The following is an 18,336-nucleotide window of genomic DNA, read 5'->3' as shown; positions in this document are numbered from 1 at the left end:
CTCAGCTCATCGCCCCAGTTCTAGGTTCTGTTCCACGAACACAGTCCGCTCCGCCGCCTGCAGGTCCCGTGTTCAGTGCGGCCTGAATATACTACACAGACTGCGGTCGTGGGCTGGGTCCGTGTCCTGCAGTTTGCAAGGAACAGCTGCAGCTGTCAGAAGTTCTTTTTTAAAGCTCTCATTTCATTTTGCACCCAACGTAGGCAGTACCTGCTGCTTTAAAAAATCTTATTCAATCCCCACCATAATCACAGACTATCAGTATCTCGTTTTACAGATAAGGCAACATGCTCAGAGAGGGAAGGTCAATTTCTAGTAATTCTGAGAGGTGTGTTGGCCACAGTATTTCCACCCTGCAGACTGCGCGGGGACACAGGGCGGTCCTCTGGGCAGTGACAATCCAGCGTGGTAAATGCTGTTACAGCCTAAAACAGGAGGAATACTTCGGGAAGGACAGGTGCCTAAGATGAGCCCAGAGGGTGTCAGACCAAGGGGTGGGAGGGGATGGCCTAGGCGGAGCTCCTGAAGGGAGCACGAAGGCCTGCTTCCTGTGGTTTACATGCACCTCAGGGGAAACCTGCTGCTGGGCAGCAGAGTAGAGAATGGACTGGGGGGCCGTGGGGTGGGTGGGTGGAGAGAAGGGGCTGGTCCCGGAGAGGGAGGGAGGCTCCCTGAGCTAGGTAAGGGCCACGTGAATGGAGTCGTAGGCTGATTCAGTAACCGTTCAGGGGGAATTTGTAGCACCTGGTAACATGGACTTGGGTGAGAGGAAGAACGGAAAAAACAAGGGCAATAGCAGGTTTCTGCTTATGGGGTGGCGCCATTCACTCGACCTCGGGGCAGGAGGATGAGGAGGTTTGTGGAGTCATTCATTCAAGGAACACGCAACGACTGAGTCCCTGTGCTGTGGTCGTAGTGTTTTAGGTTCTGGGGAATGGGGACCGCGAGAGGCCAAGTCCCTGCCCTCATGGAATTTACAGCCAACAAAAACGACCATTATCAAATATACAATCACTCACGTGAGCCTAGTGGTGAAATGCTCTGAAGGGGCCATAAAGCCGAGTAAGAGAAGAGGGTTGAGGGAAAGTTGGATGTTCTTGGGATAGGGAGGGTCAGGGAGGCCTTGGAGGGGTGAGCAGTGGGGAAGACCCAGAATGGAGGGGAGGGGCGGGGGCGGGGTGGTGAGACGCTCTTACAGCGGCCAAGTGGAGATGTTGCGGGTGACTGGAGCTGAGGGTGAAGAGCCGGGAGCCAGTGGCGGCGGGTGAGGCGGTGAGAACGCATCTGCCCCGAGAGCGCATGGAGCGAGGCGGGCGCCCCCCCCACCCCGAGAGCCCCGAAGAGCCCCAGGGTGAAGAGGAAGGGAACTGGCGAAGGAAGCCTGGTTACAGGCCGTCTTTCTGGGAAGCCTGCAGAGCACCGCACCTTGGCCGTCTCACCTAACATGGCCGTCTCGCCCTGTGGACAGCGTAATTGTTATCATTTTGAAGGATGAGCTGGCTGAAGCTAAAAGACTGGCTAAGGGCCCTCATACGTGTAGGCGGAGGAGGGACCGGAACCAGCACCCGGACTCCAGGTCAACGCCTGTAGCCGCTCTGCCCGCTGCCTGCTGAGCAGTGGCCAGCGAAGCGGGAGTCCCAGGTGCTGCAGGGAGGCCTGAGCGAGGTCAGCACGGACTCCTCCGTCAGCACCTGGCGTCTGTCGGAGGCCCGTCTGGGGATGCAAAGCAGGTATTTCATTAGAAGATTCAATATAAATAATTGCATGGGCTTCCCTGGTGGCGCAGTGGTTGAGAGTCCGCCTGCCGATGCGGGGGACACGGGTTCGTGACCCGGTCCGGGAAGATCCCACATGCCGCGGAGCGGGTGGGCCCGTGAGCCATGGCCGCTGGGCCTGCGTGTCCGGAGCCTGTGCTCCACAACGGGAGAGGCCACAACAGTGAGAGGCCCGCGTACCGCAAAAAAGAAAAAAAAATTGCAACCAGGTGTGGAAGAACAGAAGGGGCACAGGGAGCAGCAGCTGCTCCTAATGCTGGGGGAACAAGGGGGAAGAGGGTGGAATGGTGAAAGACTAGGGCTGGGCCGAGGGGTCCCGCAGAGCTGAAACTGACCTGGGAGGAGGCCCCCATGGGCTGGGACAACCCACTGCTGTCAGCTGCTGTTGCCTGGACGTTTCCTGGAGATGAAGAAAGCCGCGGAGAACAGGAAGCAGCCTCCGGCCTTCCAGGCCCCGCCAACGCCCCGCGTCAGGCCGCCCACCAGGGAAGAGCCGGCACAGCAGAGGCGGGCCTGCAGAGGCCCCGCCCTGGAATCGTGGAACAGCACAGAAAGCTGGGTCTGAAGCTACCAGACGGTCGCTTCGTGACGACACGTGGTTTTGGTGGGAATTTGCTGGTTTACTTGAGCCGCGGCCTACAAATCAAAGCAAACGTAACTGCCTTTGGACCTACGAAGTGCGAGACCTGGAAAGGAGCCCGAATGCCGCTCCACAGCCACACACACACACACACACACACACACGCACGCACGCACGCACACACACGCGCGCGCGCACACACACGCGCACACACACGCGTGCGCGCACACACAGTTTATTAAAGTAAAACATCTATAAGGCACACACATCTGAAATGAGCTCAGTGATGTCTCACTTCTGTGACTCCGTGGTCTGCTGGTAAACCGCTAACTGGCTCTGCGGTGGGTGTGGGGAGGCCCATCTGCAGCGTTCGATAATTTCCGTGGTGTGAACACTCCCACAGTGGCGGATTTCAAGCTGCCGGCGTGCTGTCGCTGGACAGCTGGGAGCAGATACACAGTATGCAGCACCCCATTGGACAGTCTGTCCATCCCGCGGGCCCAATCCACACGAACAACCTCGAGAGCAGCAGTAATAGTAAAATAATAGGGAGCTGTGAATTGAGTATCATCTTGGGTCTTAACGTAATTTTTTTACATTAAGTTTATGTAAGTAAAATTTTAATAATGGCTTTGGTGAACAGTTAGCTCTCAGAATTCCTGAAAACCGAACACGCAGCTCTCGCAAGCTGGCACCAGCACTCGCTGCTGTGAACCTGAGTGGCCACGGCCAGGACTCAGGATTCGGGACGCCTCCCCCTCCCCTCTGGCTCCCCTCCCCAGAGGCAGCCGCTAGCCTCGCTCTCATCACCAGAGATCAGGTTTGCCTCTTTTTACACTTCATACAAATGGAACCCACAGTACTGCATTTTGCCTTCACGGTGATGCCGTGAGGCTCATCTGTTGTAGGATGACAGCAGCTCTTACTGCCGAGTACTTATCAGTGTGTGACTGTATGAGTTTACCACAACTTCTCCATTCTACTCTTGACGAATATTTGGTTTGTTTCCAAATTTCGGCAATAATGATTACAGCTGCGATGCACAACCTGGCTTTTGGTGGGGATACGCACTCACTTGTCTTTGGTACTCACCCAGGTTCATAGGGTAGCTTAACTTTTATTGAGGACTATGTGCTCTCACACACTCACACACACACCCCAAGTCATATTACCAAGGGTAATATTTGACTATTTCTTACAAAATGTACATTTGTGTAAAATGCTATTTTAAGGTCTTACTAGTGAGAAATGATTGTCTTAATCAAAAACAAAACTTAAAAAACTTAAACAGTTTTAAAAATGCGAATTAAGGACTTCCCTGGTGGTGCAGTGGTTAAGAATCCGCCCGCCAATGCAGGGGACACGGGTTCGAGCCCTGGTCCGGGAAGATCCCACGTACCATGGAGCAACTCAGCCCGCGAGCCACAACTACTGAGCCTGTGCTCTAGAGCCCGCGAACCACAACTACTGAGCCCACGAGCCACAACTACTGAAGCCCAGGCGCCTAGAGCCCGAGCTCCACAAGAGAAGCTGCCGCAGTGAGAAGCCCGCACACCGCAATGACAAGTAGCCCCCACTCACCGCAACTAGAGAAAGCCCGCGCGCAGCAACGAAGACCCAACGCAGCCATAAATAAATAAATAAATGAGGAAATTGTTAAAAAAGATGCTAATTAGCCAATATAACTCCTAAAACTCATTATTCTCACTCTTGCTTGCTCTCTAGTTAAAATCCTAACCTGTGATTAATCTGACACTGTTGTACGAAGGCTTCAGCTGGAGCGGTGATGGAGCACAAGAGGGAGGAAGAGAAGTGCTCAAACCTTAGTCAGCACCGTGGACCACTGTGAAATCTGAGAAAGGCACGTTATCAGCTGAACGAGGGGATGAGTCCCACGCACAAACATGAGGGAACCTTGAGGATCATGGATTTGTGACAAACCCCGTCGGAGCCAGACTGCGGCACCAACGCCCAAGCGCCCCTTCCGGTGACTGTCAATCCAGCAGCACCCCGAAGAGAGCAGGCGGCGATTTCCCCGCAGCTGAGGGGGCGGAGCTGCCGCTCCCAAGACCACACAGAGCCCGGTGTCGTTTCTTTAATATATAATTTTATTTCTGGTTATAGAAACAAATGCTAAGAGGAGAAACAAAACTTCCCCATCCACATACAACGATTTAATAGATAAAAGAACAGTTAAAATAAATGAGAAACAAAAAGTAGAAATTTTAAACTTTGTTATAGCTTTAAAACATTAACGTCTGGTACAATTAGAAATCACATTCAGATCTCAAACTTTAAAAAAAAAAATACTGTATCCCATTTGAAATGAAAACGCAGGCCGGCCCAGCTGCGGTGGGCCCCACCCCGTCCGCTCGTCCCCGTGCCGGGGTTTGTGCCGACCCTCCTGGGTGTCCCACAGGCCCGATCACTCTCTACCATCCAACGCTCTGGGACCTAATTCACTGTACAGGATACCACCACTTTTTAAAGCACTGATGATTAAACATATCGTGAAAAACACTCTAGACAGACACCATTAAAAAAAAAAAAAACAACCACTCGCACAGACACGCCCCTAACAACACCCGCCCCCCCCAAATGATCTTTACAGGAGAACTCTCAGTCAGAGAAGAAGGAACAATCTGTGCTGGGTTTAACCCTCCCCCACGTGCACCAAGCTGCCCAAGGTCAGGGCCCGAGTGTAAGCCACGAGCAGGGACACGTTTTCTTCTTTCCTCCCGGATCCCCGTCCTGAGCTAGAAATCGAGCCAGTTCTGGGCTACTAGGTATTCAGAAAGCCCTTCCTGAAAGGAAGCTGGGAAGGGAGGCGGTAAGGGCCAAACTTAAAGTGTTGGGAGTTTTAAACCCTATTTTTACTTATTAAAAACTTTTTTTGGCCCAGTTAACCCAGAAATTCAGAGGCGAAGCTCTGAAGAGGCCACAGGCGTAGCTCGATCGCCTTCAGGCCAGTTCACTTCATGCACAAAAATTCCATTTCAGAGGCACAGGCCTCATCCCAGCTCAGCCAGTACGTTCAGAACTTGGGGACAGGTCACAGCACTCCTCGTGGCTCTGGGCAACAGCTCAGAGGAGCAAGTCCTATTACTGCAGGTAAGAAAACCTTTACACAGGAAGCACAGAATCTTTTTAAAGTGTCAGGCCACTGGAACGTTAACCCCGGGGGCGGGGTCGCAGGTCTGAATGGCCCTGTCCCTCTAGGGTCTGGCCTCCCCTGCACTTTTTACTGTTTCTGACACAGAGTAAACCACCAATAAGTATTCGGACGAATCAAACGAGGCAACGATTCCGGAAAAGATTCTCAAATAAAGAATAATGAACTAGAATTCTTCCAATTCTATCTTGACTCTTAAAATAACCGGGTTGGGGCAAAAAGGCGAGAGTAGTTTGGAGACCTCTCACGTCTCCCTTGGACGCGAAAGGGAGGCTAAAACCCAGAGCCATAAACTGAAGACACCCTGTCTCATCCGGCCGGGGGTGCGGGCCCCATGCAGCCAGTTTTGGGCACGTCAGCCCAAGTGGAGAAGCGTGTCCGCTTCGTCTTCTCTCGACCTCTTCCCAATCGCTACCAGCATGGTAAGCAGGTACAAGGAATGAACGAAATCCTCTGAGTGGGGCTCCTCCCTGGAGAGAAAGAAAGAAGCCTAGAAACGGAGTGACTGCTGCCTTCACTCTCTTCTAAAACACTGAGCAGCGAAAACCGTTAGGGAAAGGAAAAGACACTGAGGGTCCTGAGGCTCCCTCGCTCGAGGAGGTCTTCATTCCAGCCCCACGTGAGAGAACGCAGCACCCGCGCCCTGCTCCTGGCCAGCGGCCAGTCCGCAGGAGGCCTCCCGTCAGCAGGCGGCAGGGGCACCGTGCTGCTCGGGGCAGGAACAGGGACAGTTTTCCTGACAGATCGGACCTCCCACATCGGCTGCTCAGACATCCGCTCGGATGTGCTGGGGACACGGGGGTCTCGTCACACCCAGAGGCACGAATCCTTCCAACCTCTCTCTTCTGCTGAGTCGCCCTGTGCCCCCGGGGCAGGCGCGGGGTGCGGGCGGCGGGGGATGGTGGTGGCGCAGCAGGACGCGGTTGGATGGCAGGAGGGGACCGTCCCTGCGGAGGCAGGGCTGAGCTGCGGCCTGAGCCTGGCTGGGAGGCCTTCCGCAGAGACGCCCCCGCCAGCCCGGCAGTGCTGGGGGCGCGACAACTCGGCAAGTGACCGTCCTTTCTTTGCAGCATACGAGCAAAAACTACCTTCCCTAAACACACTCGGCAGACGGCCCGTTTTCTATTCCCGTTCGGAGGAAATGCTGGTGGTGTGTCACACACCCCGCGCTGCAGAGCGGCTGTGACTCCGGGGCTGGACGGAGCGGGCGGCCGCTCTCCGCAGAGACCCTCACAGTCGGACAAGGTCACCCGAGGGGCCGCGCAGTTACCGATGGCCGAGGACACCTGCAGGCGTCGGGCCCAGACCCGCCGCCCTTGGACCCAGAGGGAGCAGCTTCTGCTGGTAAAAGAAAAGCCAAGCAGCGGGGCCCCGGCAGGAAGGGCGGGCACACACGCGATGGCGGGAGCTGTGTCCTGAGCACTTTGAACCCTAACGTGGGAAACAAGGCCTCGAGAAAGGAACCTGGGAGATGAGAGTAGTTTCTAAAACATGGGGCAGCAACCTGAGGACACGGACAGAAACCACCGCTGTGCCCACCGCACCCCAGCCCCGGGCCGCCCTCCCTCCCTCCCTCTCGGGCCCTCCCGCCTTTACAGCAGCACGTGTGAATGGTTTAAATGATGCTCTTATGAAGCACCATGGTCTCTTGGCAGAGGTATCACGAGGGCGGCTTCGAGCAGCCGTGGAGAAGCCGCTTTCACTGTCAGCCACGTGGGCACGGGGCCCCGGTTTAGCGACTCTGGCCGTTTCTACCTGCAGAGCCTCAGGATCATCTTGGGTAACTCATTCTAGAACAAGCAGCGCACTGTTTACTCGGCACTGAAGCAAGGGGCGGCCGCCATGGTCTGTGGCGCCCGAAGCCCGTTCCCGGGGGCACGATGAAGCCATCCCAGGGCAGAGCAGAACTTGAGGCATTTGGAGAAAAACAGCTCATTTCCCTGCATCAACTGGATGTTAAGTCTAAACCCTAAAAGCCCCGCGAACAAACCTCTCTTCTCTAACACGCTCTCACGTTTGGTCTGTTCTTTGTCTGCATAAAGGAAGAAACTGACCAAAGTAACAAGCCAAAAAAAAAGTCTTTCTCCTCCTTCTGAACTCCAAGCGGCCAAAGAAAGGGGTTTCTGTCCACAGAGATCTCACAACACGCCCCAGGAGATGCACAGCTCACTCGGAATGGTCCACGCAGAGCTACCTTTAGAGGAAGTAAGAGCATTAGCTGAACGATGTCTGCGACCTTGAACTAGTCTTTCGCCAGGACCAGTGAGGTCCAGAGAAGGGGCCAGGCAGCCCGGGGGCCCCCCACAAACCCATTCCCTTCCACCTTGAGAATCACCGATGCACGTTTGGCAACACAGAAATCCACTCTCACCAAACTCCCACAAACAGCAAACCCAAAACATGAACCAGCCAGGCCCTGGGAGGGAGACCGGAGGCCCCCTGCAGTGAGCGAGCCAGAGACGACGGTGCCCGGCCTAGGGACCCGCCCCCCGCCCCCCAGCACGACGCTGATCTCATGGGGAATGCAGGCAGAGACGACGGTGCCCGGCCTAGGGACCCGCCCCACCCCGCCCCCCAGCACGACTCTCATCTCATGGGGAATGCAGGCTGTGTACCCTTTACGGACCTAAGAAGTGGTGAAGCTGGATAGACTGTCTGAGCACTGATCACAGGTTCTGCCCTCCACGGCGCTGTGTGACTGGGAGCTTCACGTGGAGAGAGAGCTGCAGGTGGCGGACGAGGGACACTCGGTGTTCACTCCGGCGCAGCTGATGAGCTCCTAGGTGCAGCCCTTCCCACTTCCGACGCTGGACCCAACTGTCTTGGGGGAGACGCTCAACTGTTTAAGAGCAGTGATTTCGTGACTTCCTTCCTGTGCAGAGCGTGTTCCCCTGTATCTGGCACTGGTAAAGGTGCTGACTCGTCAAGCACAGCCAGACAGGTGGACCCAGGTACCCGGATAGAGAGGGAGCCGCTGTGACGAGAGGGGCCCAAGTGCCCCGCCCAGAGCTGCACCCGCCTGGCTGATCCTCTGCGCAGACCCCAGCCCCTGGGTGCCCTGAGGCTGCAGTGACACGACCATCAGGCCAGGTCGACTTGCTTGTGCTTCCTGTCCCAGTCTCAGCTGGCTCAGCCCACGCACCGCAGCGCATGCCTGTGGCGGGCCACGGCGCCGGGCCCTGAGGCCGGCAGCTCCGCTGTCGCTCTGGCCTGCCGCCCTTGCTCCCCTGGACGGGTCTGGCGGGGGGAGGGGGTGTGGAACCATCTGAGGACATCGGCGACCCTTCCGGCCGCGACATGCGTCTTCCCTGGGGAGCTGGCCACTCCTGGGCCCCCTGGCTACCAGCCCCAGGACAAGTGCTGGCAGGAGCCACGCATGCCATCTGGTCAGGTGACCAAAGGCCCATCCGGAAGCATACCGTGAACCTGGAGTGGTAGGTCCCCCGAGGCCAGGCTCCACAGGGTCCCTTCTTCTCCTTCCCAGAAGGAGCAAAAAAGGAGCAAGCTCTCCACGTGGCAGAATGTCACCGAAGGATACCCTGTCCTGTCTCCCTTCCGGTTCCAGTCATCCCCCTCCACTCCCTTCTCCCTGAACCACGGCCAGAATAAACAGTGGGATCGCCGCTGATAACAGACAGAAACCAAAGCAGCTCAGAAGTCAGGAAAGCACAGGGTCAGGGCCAGACTGGCCAGACCAAGCAGCGAGGCCCGGGGCTGAGGGCGTCCCGTGGCCTCAGCTGTCCTGGGCGTCTGTCCTCCGTGGGGGGCGCCAGCTCTCCCGAGGAGGACAGCTTGCGAGCAAAAGGCCCCTGTGGGAGGCCTGCGCGGCCCCGGGACCGAGCAGCAACGAAGAGGAAGGAAGCGATGGTCGCCCCGAAGCCCTGGCCGAGGACCCACGGGGGCCAGGCCACCGGCGTCGGGGCGCCGCCTCGGCCTCACTCGCTCTCACACTCGCCCACACACACCAGGCGCGGCCAAAGACACAGTCCACGCGACACAACACAGAACGTCAGCGGGTCGTAAGCGCCTCTCACCACCGGGCGGGAACAGGGCCGAGGCACCACCCCTCCCCGTCTTGGCCACGTCACAGGAGAGCTCCTTCCCACGTGGGGTTCAGTGCTGCGGATGCCGGACCAGGCGTTTGCCGGACCAGGCGTTTCCCGGGCCAGGCATGCAGGGACAACCGCGACAGCTAGAGCACCTGGCCACACCTGGCCCTGCGGTGGCGCTGCCGTCGGGGCCCTGATGCGGACGGCGCTCCGTGAGGGAGGAACCGTTTCCACCGGGGCCCCTGGAGCTCGTGCGGAAGGTCCGACGCGGGGCGCCAGGCCAAGTTGAAAGCCACTTTTCACAGAGACGTGCGTAACATTTCCTGAGAACGTTCTCCCAGCGAAGCCAAAGGACTGCGGGCTCCCCCTGGTCTGCTCACGTCTCCGGGGGGCGCAGGGGGTCCCACCGAGCCGGCGCGAGCTGTGGGCCGAGCCCTGGGCCTCCGGCGCCGCGGGCAGCAGACACGGTTCCGATGGGAAACGCCAGGCAGGCTGTCGGGCAGTGAAGACACTGGAACCTGGTGATAAAGCCTGGTGAGCGGCCGCGTGGCAGCCGGCCATCAGAGCCACTGGGAGACGGGGGCCACTCGACGTGACAGTCCTCCTGTCGAGCGGCCACCTCCTTCCCCCAAGGACCAGTGGCCGCACGTCCCCCGTGTGGCCGGGACGCAGGTCAGACGCTGCAGCCGCCGGCTCAGGTGGACCTTCGTGTGAACAGCTTTCTGCCTGGAACACCAGTCCGGGAGGCCGTCAGTCTTTCTTGAAGTTAACAGACAGAGCGGCAGGTTTACTCTCCGTGGGATTAATGCCAGTAAGAAGCCCAGACCTACGGCCGCTAAACTATCTACAGATGAAAACCGCAAACACAGATGATCCCTTCTGCGTCTGTCTCAGGTTGACGATGAAGCCTGAATTCCGTGTTTCAACAAAACCAGAAACACTTGGGGCCCAAAGCCAAGCCAGGACCCTCCCCTCCGTCCCGTTAATGCCAATACTTTCTATGTCACTTTAGGAGAAGAAACCACAGGACAGTCTGCAATCGGGCGGCGCTGCCTTTCTCTCGCTCTTTCCAATCTCTGCAAACAGGGCTGGATCCCCAGGCCTGTGCTCTCCTTTGGAGGCCCGTCTGCACCAGGCTGCATCCTGTCCCGTCCTCGGGGCGAAGGCTGCTCTGGGAGCCTGGCTCCTGTGCGGGGTCGGGGCCGCCTGGACGTGGTCCCGGAGACGCTGAGCTACCACCTTCTCCCCACGCCCTTGACGAAAGGCATGGGGAGAAAAGGTGCTGCTGGGGGGAGAAAGAAACGAAAACAAAGAATTCCCAGAACCGTACAATCAGCTGTCTGAACGTTTTTATGGGTTTTTGTTTTAAACCAGAGCAGGGGCAGGAGATAAGACGCCGGGAGGATGAGTGTGTCCGGGTGCACGTGGACGGACGCGTCCTGCCCGTTTGGCACCGAGCTCGGTCCGCGTGGAGCCCTCTCATCTCGGTCCCGAGCAGCGGTGGTGTCGGCCGCCTTGGCCCAGCTCCGGAACTCCTTTTGGCGTGTGTCCCACTCCACCTCCACGCCGCGACGTCACTCCCCGGTCCCGGGGCCCTGTGGGCCGGCGGCCGCAATCGCCCCGGCCTGCGTGGTCACAGTCCCCATGGGCTCCTCCACTCGGGACCTCTTGAGCTCGGGCTCCCCGGGGGGAGAAGCGGAGGCGCCGGTGGCGGCGGTGCTGGTGGCCGCCGCTGCTGCCGCTGCTGCCGGCTCCTCAGGCCCCACCTCGCGCACATGCGTGACCACCACCGGGGTGGACGAACTAGCCTGAGCCGCGAGGAGCTGCAGGGGGCTGGCGAGGGCTAGGGCGGAGGAGAAAGAGTCACGTTGGGAGGCCGGCTGGGAGCGGCGCCCGTCTGTCCTGAACACAGGCCAGCGTGGCCACACGAGGGCCGAGGGACGCAGGGGCCCAGCTCCCCGGCACGCTGGGCGCCTCTGGGCAAAGCAGGCAGCAGCGCTTGGCTGCCAGTCCCTCCCGGACCCCGGCCCACTCCCCGCCCCGGGGCCTCCGTCCGTCTCCTCCTCGCGCTGCTGCCTCTGTGTGCGGATCCCTCTAGACACCCCGCTGGCTCCCGCCTCCCCCCTGGCAGGGCCTGCCTGCACCAGGAGCTCTCCCCAGCCCTCCCCACACCCTCCTGCGTGGCGCTCAGGGTGCCAGTGCCTTTTCACTTCCCTCTCTGACCTCTATCCCCCCAGCAGGGCATGAGCCCCGTGACCTGCGGATTTTGCCCGTTCCCTCGGGGCTACCCTGGCATCGTACCCCAGTGCCCGGCACACAGCAGGTGCTTGATAAACTGAAAGGATGACTGCCTTAACTGGGGAAACGTTCTTGCTGCACTGACCCTGGTCAAACCACACAGCTTAAGGCCAGGAAGTGGACGCCGGGCAGGGCCTCACCGTAAGCGCTGCCGGCTAGACTACTCGTGGGGACGGTGTGCTTGCCGTTCTGAGTGACGGCCCGGACCGGAAGGTGGTGCTGCCCGATGGTCACTGGTGTGGCCGGCTGCAGGATGGTGACCGTGTGTCCGGGGACCCCTGGGGCCATCTGGCTGGCCACCGTCTGGATCACTCGGCTGGCGGCAGGGATGGTGGCAAACGCGATGGTGGGCTTCTCTTCCAAGCCTGCGGGGACAGCGTGCGTCAGAGCCACATTCATGGCACCCGCGGTGGCACTCACAGGCGTCTCAGCCTGAGCCTGTCCACGTGGGGAAGGGGGCCCTGAAGCAGGGACACTGGGAAAAGACCCTGGTTCTCAACAGAAGACTTCCAGTGATGGAATGTTATGAAACAAGAGAAAGACAAGTAACAGGGCTTTAGGAAAAAATTTAAATACCTTGCGCTTTAACCAAAGCAAGTTTAATCTAAGAAAAAAAGCGTATCGTTTGGAATGAAAGGATTTGCACTGGGAGCCATAACTGAGTTTTCTTTCCCCAAAATGCACGTGTCGTTAGGACGGTCTTACAGAAGATGCAGCCGCTGAGCTCAGCCATCAGGGGTCAGTGGTGCCGCCTGATTCAAAAGCGCTCCCTCGAGGGTCTCTGACAGCACTGGCTGCATTTTCAACGTTTACCTCATTAATTCCCTGGGATCCAGATTTCTAACTCAGGACTTTGTTTTTGACTTTGAACGCCTCCTAAGGACCCCTGCTGGGGGTTCTACAGGACTCTTCCTCCGATCCCAAGCTGAGGCCCCCTACCTAGTTCAGGGGCACCTGGGGGCGCTGGGCATCTGAGGTGCTGCGCACAGGGAGCAGCGTTTCAGAGGACAATCAGTGCTGCTTCATAGGACGCGCTTCCCGAAAAACAGGAGTGGGGCAGAGAGGCCGCAGCCCGGGAGCCACTGTCCCCCAGAGACAGCCTGGGCCCCACGCCTGGGCTCTGCAGCCCCCCTGGCCCAAGATGACGGCTCCACCTTCCGGAGACCCACGTCCCCGCCAAGGGACTGCGTGGCGGCGTTACCTCTCGCCTCGCTGCCCAGGTCCAGCACGGCCGTGCCCGCCGCTTCGTGGGCCGCCCCCGCCGAGGCCTGGCTGGCGAGGATGTAGCCGTTGGCAGAGCTGGCGGAGCTGGTGACCACCCTGAGCATGGTGACAGGGGGCGCCTGCTGCACCACGTGGATGGCGTGGCCCGAGGGCTGCTGGGCCGTCACTAGGGAAGCCGGCATGTAGGCGACGGGCTTGGCCACCAGATTGGGCGGTCGGGGCGGCACGGCCATGATCACCGGCTGGGCGCTGACGGGAGAGCCTGCGGAGGAGGATGCGGGTCAGCGGAGACCCCCGCGTGCCCCTTCCTGCGTGGGGCGCGGCGCCGAGTTCCGCCACATCAGACCAGAGGACAAGACCCTTCTTACCGGGTGCGCTTTGGGAATACCGATACTCGGGAACAGAAGCTAACTTTGCCCCAAAGTCAGGGTCATGCGGAATGGGTGAGCCCTCCCGGGACAGGCACTCTGGAGTCTGCAGGCCACTGGAACGCGGGGACATGAGCCCGGGGTGGGTGGGTGAAGCTGGGGCGCTCCTAGGAGTGGGGAGACAGGACCATAGCAGTGAGTACATACGACAAGAAACGAAGACTGCACTTATCAAAACAGGAGACGTCTCAACGCCCGTGCCCTACGTGCTGCCTTTGCCCAACTTTTCCTGATGCTCCTCTGTCCTCGCGAGGGACTTCCGACCCTGGCACTCCGCCCGGCGTTTGAAGGCCCAGCGGAGGCCACGATCCAGAGCGTCTACCTCCTGAAGGCCCGGGCCGGCCTCCCAGGAAAGCGGCTCGGGCTTCTGGGTGAAAACCAGCAGCTTTGCTGGGATGGGCACCAACCTCCCCCGGGACAAATCGACACCCGGAGAGCAAAGCACACGCTGGGAGCCCAGCCGTTCTGTCTCGCACAGATAGTGATCCACAGAGCACTTGGCCTGGGTCTAAAATCGAGCATCTTGTCCAGCTCCTGCCCAGAGCACTGCCGGGATGGGCTGGACAGCAAGACTGTCCCCGACGCAGGCCTAGCGGCCTCACCTGACTGGTCTGACGCTCAACCTGGCGGCCACCGGGTCACTCTCCGGCCCTCACGTCTGTGGCGGCCCCGACCCCCGCATCGGGGCCTGTCTAATCCGGCTTTGCTCCTCCACCCGCAGCACAGGCACCCCTGCCTTCTCTCCCTGAGACGTGGCGCGTGCCAAGCTCCGGCTGAGCTCTCCTCCTGGCCTGGGGGCTCCCTGCCCGAGCCCCACCCGCCCCAGTGCAAGTTCTACCAGCACAAGAGCAGGTTCCCAGCGGCCAGTGTGACCTTGAGGACGGCCCCCTTACAGACACTCTTTACGCGGGGTTCCCTGGGCAGCGCGGGACACACAGCGCAGGCCCCGTCACTATCCCCAGCTGGCCGGCAGGCTTGTCTACACGTGACAAGCAGTGCTGGTCACGGGGTTGAACTGTGTCCCCCAAAGACATGCTGGGGTCCTACCCTCCAGGGCCTCAGAAGGGGGCCTTCCTTGGGGACAGGGCCTGTAAGAGGTGGTCGAGTCAGGTGAGCGGGAGGGGGCCCTCGTCCGCCTCCGTTCCTCCGTTCCCCCCATTCCCACCGTGCATCAGCGTCCGAGAGCCAACGTGGACGGCCAGCTGCCGTGCCGGCTCACGCCCTGTCACAGGACTGGCCGCCGGGTCTGAGCCGGTCTCCCCAAAATCCCCCGGGGCGGAGGGGCGGGGACTTACCTGGACGACAGCGGCCCGAAGGGGGTGCGGAAGCAGGAGACGCCCCGCTGCCTCCGCTTCCGGAACGCCTGCTCCACGAGCTTGGCCTCGGAGGCGGGGTCTATCCGCCAAAAGGACCCCTTCCCGGGCTCCTCCTGGGAGCGAGGGACCTTAATGAAGTAGCGGTTCAGAGAGAGGTTGTGGCGGATGGAATTCTGTGGGCAAAGCAGAGGGAGTCTGGTCACGGCGGGTCAGACCCGAGCACAGCAGCCGGGAGAGCACGGCCCCAGGTCCGGCCCGGAGAGGCCTCCTCGGGGGCGGGCGCCGCTCACTGGGGAAGCACAGGGGTTTCACAGTGGTTTTTCGTGTGAACATTCAGCACAGGCTCACGACCACCCCTGACACAGGAGGCTAAACGTAAGGACAAACGCTGGCCTGGGAGACGCCCAGCTCAGAGCTCGTGCTGAACCAACCAGCCAACGGGACAGAGTGGCCACGGAGGAGGCCTGAGCGGCTGTGACATGCTGGCTGTGGCCAAGGCCGGTGACGGTCTTGTGAACCCACACAAGAAACCGTCTGGAAAGAGCGGGGACAGCGTGTTTCCAAGTTAGCTCAGGAGAAGCTGGTGCACCCAGCGTGGGAACGTTTCCGGACCCAAGAGGGTGCTCACTCTGGACACGACACGGCCGTCCGGGGAACGAGCCCCCAGCCCCCGGGGGTCGTGGAGTCGGGGCCCGGGCACACCGCACCTGCCAGCCCTTGTCGGCCGTCCGGTAGTAGGGGTAATGCTTGGTGATGTGTGCATAGATGCCGCTCAGCGTCAGCTGCCGGTCCTGTGCCGAGGAGATGGCCTGCACGATCAGCTGTGCGTAGGAGTACGGCGGCTTCGACTCGTCCTGAGGACACAGCCAGCGTGGGGTTAGCCCGGAGAGACGTTTCTGGTCCGACCTCCCCCGCCCCAGGCCACCTGCTCACAGAGAAAACCCTCCAGGGAGTGTGCAGATCTGCAGGGTATCCGCTAAAACCAGGCCCCACGACCTCCTCTGGTTTAATCCATGCGGTTTAAGCTAGGAAGAGCTGTGTCTCCCTCATGGGGGTAAAAGTTAGGCTTATTCATAGTTTAATTCTGAAATTTCTCACCTCTTCTGCAAACTGATTTAAAAACAGTTGTCAGATGGGAACGAACTAAGACAAGGCTGTAAGGCGAGAGCCTGACATTCTTCTCAGAGACTGTAATTACGCTCGGAGCCATCCCGTCCCCGTGGACGGGACGAGGGGAGGACAAGGGAGGGAGGGGCAGGGACGCCAGCACCCCACGCCCGGTCACTGGCCAACGCGCCGAGGGCTGAGACCTTGGGGCTGTCCCCTCCGGACGCGTCGGCCTGCTGCTCCGAGGCGGCCTTCGCGGCAAACTCTGCCGCCAGCTGCAGGTCCGAGGTCACGTTCTGGACGAAGCGGTAGCTGGAGGACCCGGCCCCTCGGGGGCTGGCCGGGCAGGAGTTGGGGACGCTGCGGAGAGAAAGGACACATCCTGAGTTCTGACCCTGAGCCGAGGAGGTGGGCCCGGTGCTACAGGACGCCCGGACCCCCGGACGGCGCGGGTGGCCAGAGCTCATGGCACTGCCCCATCCCCACTGTCCTGACACCGCACCGAGGGCGGCCAGGGGACTTGGGCAGGTGGCGGCCACACGATGGCGCCCGAGGAGAGGCCAGGACGCGGGGAAGCACAGTGCCCGCCTCCCCGACGGGTTCCCAGGCCCGCGGCGCCCACCCTCACGGTCGCCGCCTCAACCCACGGGTCCCGGGGCGGGGGGAGGGGAGCTCCTCTCCGGTTGGAAGCTGCAGACCAATCGGTGGGCGGGAAACATCGGGGCTCCCACTCCCAGTCTCAGCCCGCACGGCCTGACCCGTCTGCGGTCTGTGCCCGCTGCCCTGCAGCTGGCACAGCGGGGCCCGCCAGCCACGCGCGTGGCCCAGTTCCTGCTAACAAGGTGGACCGTGGCCTTCAAGCCACGTCGGAATTCTGATTCTGTAAGTTACAAGTATTCACAAGCTCTGAAAGTGGGTCCCAAACCCAGGTAAAAAGTGTCCCTGCTGAGAGCTGACAGACAGCCCGGGGTTGCCCCCCTCCTTCTGCCCATCCCCGCCTGCCCGCATCCACCAGCACCCCCGGAAGTCGCCCTCCATGCTCCCAACGTGCCCAGGCATTCCCGCCATTGTCCGAATGACAAGACGCCCCCCAAATCCCCACAAGTCAAGCTCATGTGAAAGCTCTTTGTGCCACTTTCCTGGACACACACGCAGAGCCTCGTCTCCGGCTGGGCTGCCGTCACTGGCTTCCCTGCCCAGCTCCTCAGAGGGGGGAGCCGTCTGTGGCTTTGAAGGAGGGGCTCAGGAGATGGTTAGTAAACACGGGAAGGGAAGAATGAAAAAATAAAACACTGCGACCGGGAGAAACCTGAATGGTGAATTTCACTACAGTCAGTAATTACCCCTTTTTGGTCAGGAATCTGCAACCTATGTAGAAATTTTAAGGAACCTTTTTTTTTTTTTTTTGAGAATTCTTGTTCTCCTCTCCCCTAGACTCCCCAAACATGGAGACAGTAAGTCCTGTGAGTATAGAAATTTTAACCAACGACCGTAAGGTAGGATGCAGTAATAAAAGCAGCTCTTTCTGAACTTCATTTTGAACGAAACATACAAAACCCCAGCTTATAAAGTAAGGTAGGAGGGGAGAGGAAGCGTCTTACTAGTAACATGCTCACACACTCAGCATCAGGTCTTCCAAATGCATCCACCTGGGGACCAAATGCCATGGCACACGGTGGTTCAATGAAGGTGCAACCCTGATGGGGGCTGGGGGGAGGGGGTCCCTGAAGACTTTCTGCCCTGCTTCCTCCAACGACGTGGTGCTGCAGGACGTGCCAGCACAGAAGCGCTGGTTCGCCAGCTCCAGTCCCAGACACGTTCAGCGCCCCTTCTGGACTTGCACACAAGTGAACCGAAACACCACGCCTGGCCCATGCTCTGACCACAGGGGGCGAGAACCGTCCCCCGAAAACACACTGGCCTCAGGACAGATCAGGAAACGTCCAGGTTGGTGGAAACAGACAGTGCAGGGCTTATCTGGGAAAACCTCGCTGACATCTGACCTGTGTGACCCACGGGGCACCCTGACCAGTGCAGACGACAGACAGCGACTTCTGGGCTTGGGCACCGGGGAGCCATGGCCTGTCCCAAGTCCATATTTTGGAAAAGATCATAGAACATTTATATCTAACTCTCAGAAAGCAAAACCCAGAGAGAAGTCTGTCGTTCCCACAGAATGATTTCTAGTGGAAATAATGAACAGCGGGCTCGCAAACGGGAGGAGAGGCCGGGCAGCTCCACGCCACTTTCTACGACGTGCGCCAGCTTGTGCTGACAAACCCTTCCTGGGGAAGCGTCCGCGGGGACAGGGCACCGCTGATGCCCAGAGGGCCCAGCAGGCCCAGCCTGGAGAACGTGCGTTCGCGCACACCACCGCACAGACCTCA

General features: G+C 59.5%; 1 protein-coding gene and 1 long non-coding RNA gene across 2 annotated transcripts in view; one reads left to right on the top strand and one right to left on the bottom strand.

Annotated features, from left to right (window-relative positions):
- The first annotated feature begins 7 nt into the window (after positions 1-7).
- Positions 8-4,907, top strand: LOC113630383 (uncharacterized). The gene is made up of 2 exons (XR_003436946.1): positions 8-1,730; positions 4,081-4,907. It is a non-coding gene; the product is annotated as an uncharacterized LOC113630383 (long non-coding RNA).
- Positions 4,908-7,140: 2,233 nt separating this feature from the next.
- Positions 7,141-18,336, bottom strand: part of FOXK1 (forkhead box K1) — a 62,957-nt gene continuing 51,761 nt past the window's right edge. The window contains exons 4-10 of the mRNA XM_027125499.1: positions 16,153-16,309; positions 15,550-15,696; positions 14,822-15,015; positions 13,467-13,633; positions 13,076-13,360; positions 12,015-12,239; positions 7,141-11,419 (exon numbers count right to left, since the gene is read on the bottom strand). Coding sequence (XP_026981300.1) covers positions 11,151-11,419; positions 12,015-12,239; positions 13,076-13,360; positions 13,467-13,633; positions 14,822-15,015; positions 15,550-15,696; positions 16,153-16,309 — 1,444 coding nt within the window. The 3' untranslated portion in view covers positions 7,141-11,150. The remainder of the gene's footprint in view (positions 11,420-12,014; positions 12,240-13,075; positions 13,361-13,466; positions 13,634-14,821; positions 15,016-15,549; positions 15,697-16,152; positions 16,310-18,336) is intronic.

This window comes from Aethalodelphis obliquidens, unplaced genomic scaffold (genome assembly GCF_003676395.1).
Source record: "Aethalodelphis obliquidens isolate GAN/ISIS:26980383/991018 unplaced genomic scaffold, ASM367639v1 scaffold30, whole genome shotgun sequence".
NCBI lineage: Eukaryota > Metazoa > Chordata > Mammalia > Artiodactyla > Delphinidae > Aethalodelphis > Aethalodelphis obliquidens.
The sequence above is the reverse complement of the archived record's forward strand: the minus strand, read 5'-3'. Positions and strand labels throughout refer to the sequence as shown.